The sequence below is a fragment of the Nestor notabilis genome, unplaced genomic scaffold (assembly GCF_000696875.1).
Source record: "Nestor notabilis isolate BGI_N333 unplaced genomic scaffold, ASM69687v1 scaffold26089, whole genome shotgun sequence".
Taxonomy (NCBI): domain Eukaryota; kingdom Metazoa; phylum Chordata; class Aves; order Psittaciformes; family Psittacidae; genus Nestor; species Nestor notabilis.
The window spans coordinates 45,373-47,501 of record NW_009945467.1 but is presented as its reverse complement, the minus strand read 5'-3'; the positions used below and the strand labels follow the sequence as shown (position 1 = coordinate 47,501).

The window sequence follows — 2,129 nt, the reverse complement described above, 5'->3', positions numbered from 1 at the left end:
ACTGTAGTACAAAGTATGTGTTTCCAAAGGTATAGAAACTCTGTGCTGTGCAGTGATTAGATCTCCAGGCTCTTACAGCAAGTACCCTTCATATTTCTGCTGTGTTTGAATAGTGTATTACAATCTTTCTCATTAAACAGAGGACGATTTGTTTTTAAAAACCCTAGATTTAAGTTTTTTGGTTGTATTAGATAATGGGAAGTTCAGAGAGAACTACAGGAAGCCTTTTCTTTGTTCTGTTTGGGTTAAGTCACTTCAGGTGGAAAGTTTTTGGTCTAGACCATGTGAAGAGTAAATCGTTTCAATTGTTTTGTGAAAGGCTTAATGTGTGTTTTTGTATTCCTTTTGCAGCCTCTAATGGAAAGCAAACTTAAAGCATTCAGTATTGGCAAAATGAGTACTGCCAAACGGACTCTGAGCAAGAAGGAGCAAGAAGAATTAAAAAAGAAGGTAATGGTATACAGTGGAAATTTTGTTATGTATGCAGAGCTGAAATAAGTTTGCTTTTAGATTACAATCAGCTTTATCACCAGTTGTCTTTATTTTGGTAATTGTAGCTTTGAACTATACATGCATCACTGTTACTGTATTTCAGTGGGATATCTCCTGCTAGGTTGTTGGGAATATGAGCCTAAAGAAACATGGTAGTGCTAAATTTAGTGTTACACTTGGGTTTATTAAGTCATTGAATTAACTTATCTGGGAAATACATAAAGGTGACTGTTGTTAATTTCCTTCAGTCACATGGGTTGATTGTTATGGGCAAGATGGAATATGTGCTGTTTTCTGATGCTTAGGTCAACAAAGCTTCAGTCTCATAGTGCTGGTCTTTGATATTTTCTGTTTGGTATCTTTTGGATGTTAAATTGCCATGTAAACTCTTGTAAATGAATGGTCATATTTGAGCATACAGGCCTTATTTGCTTTATATATTATGTGCTGTGTTTTTCCCACATATCTCAGAAATTTGAATTCTGTCTAAAGTTGAAACTCATGTGATGCAGTTTGTAGCATGAACTCCAGAAAATAAAAAGGAATGTCACATAGCTAATTTAAGTATAGCTGTCTAGTGAAGGTTGTTCTGTGATGATAGTAAATAGATTAACATTTGCTATGTAGGAGGATGAGAAGGCTGCTGCAGAAATTTATGAAGAATTCCTTGCTGCCTTTGAAGGAAGTGATGGTAATAAAGTGAAAACATTTGTAAGAGGAGGAATCGTTAATGCATCTAAAGGTATAACTCATGGGTTTTTTTGGGAGTGGTGGATCATTTGGCTTTGAGTAAAGATGAAGATTAGCTTTGAATTGCTTTTTAAAATTGTTACATTAGAAGTAGCAAAGGGGACTTGATCTCAAGTAGCTAAAACTGACTTTATGCTTTGACTCTCTAGGTAGGTAGTGGTATGATATGTCTTTAAAACTTCAAAGTAAGAAATGTTTTGTTTTAAAAACCTAATCTCTGTACTTTATATTAAAAGACGCTAACCTAGGTAAAGTTTATATTACCACTTTTTAAAGTGAAATAATATGTTGAATGAACAAGACTGAAGAACAAAAATAATCTTTCTAATGAACAGTATTGTGCAACATTAGTTAATACAATTTGGTTTTAATTTGCCTTTAATTGCAGAGGAGCATGAAACAGATGAAAAACGGGGTAAAATCTATAAGCCTTCATCACGATTTTCAGATCAAAAAAATCAGCCAAACCAGCCATCTAATGAGAAGCCTCCATCTCTCTTAATGATAGAAACCAAAAAGCCTGTAAGTTTCTTATTTAAATATTAAACCTATACTTAAGAAATATTTAGAAGTGTTTAAAAAAGGTCTGTGAGATCTTGCAGACTAATTTTATCTGTATTTATCATATACTGAAAGAAGGTGAACATTTAGATTTGCTTAATCCCATAACAAATAACAAGATGATGAAATGCAGAGGTCCAGTAGCCCAGTATCCATGATATTCCTAATGCTGCACTTTGATTTATCTGCTGTATGTGTTTACTATGTTCCTGCTAAGACAGACTCCTCATGAATACAGATGTAGGAACTTGCAAAATAACAAAATCTCCAATCCCAAGAATTTGTGAAGTTTTAGTTCTTGCTGCCATCTGTTTTTAGCTTTTTAT

General features: G+C 33.7%; 1 protein-coding gene across 1 annotated transcript in view; it reads left to right on the top strand.

The window, feature by feature from the left end:
* The first annotated feature begins 357 nt into the window (after positions 1-357).
* U2SURP (U2 snRNP-associated SURP domain containing) overlaps positions 358-2,129 on the top strand; it is a 34,398-nt gene continuing 32,626 nt past the window's right edge. The window contains exons 1-3 of the mRNA XM_010022896.1: positions 358-450; positions 1,120-1,234; positions 1,631-1,764. Of these exons, the coding sequence (XP_010021198.1) occupies positions 358-450; positions 1,120-1,234; positions 1,631-1,764 (342 nt within the window). The remainder of the gene's footprint in view (positions 451-1,119; positions 1,235-1,630; positions 1,765-2,129) is intronic.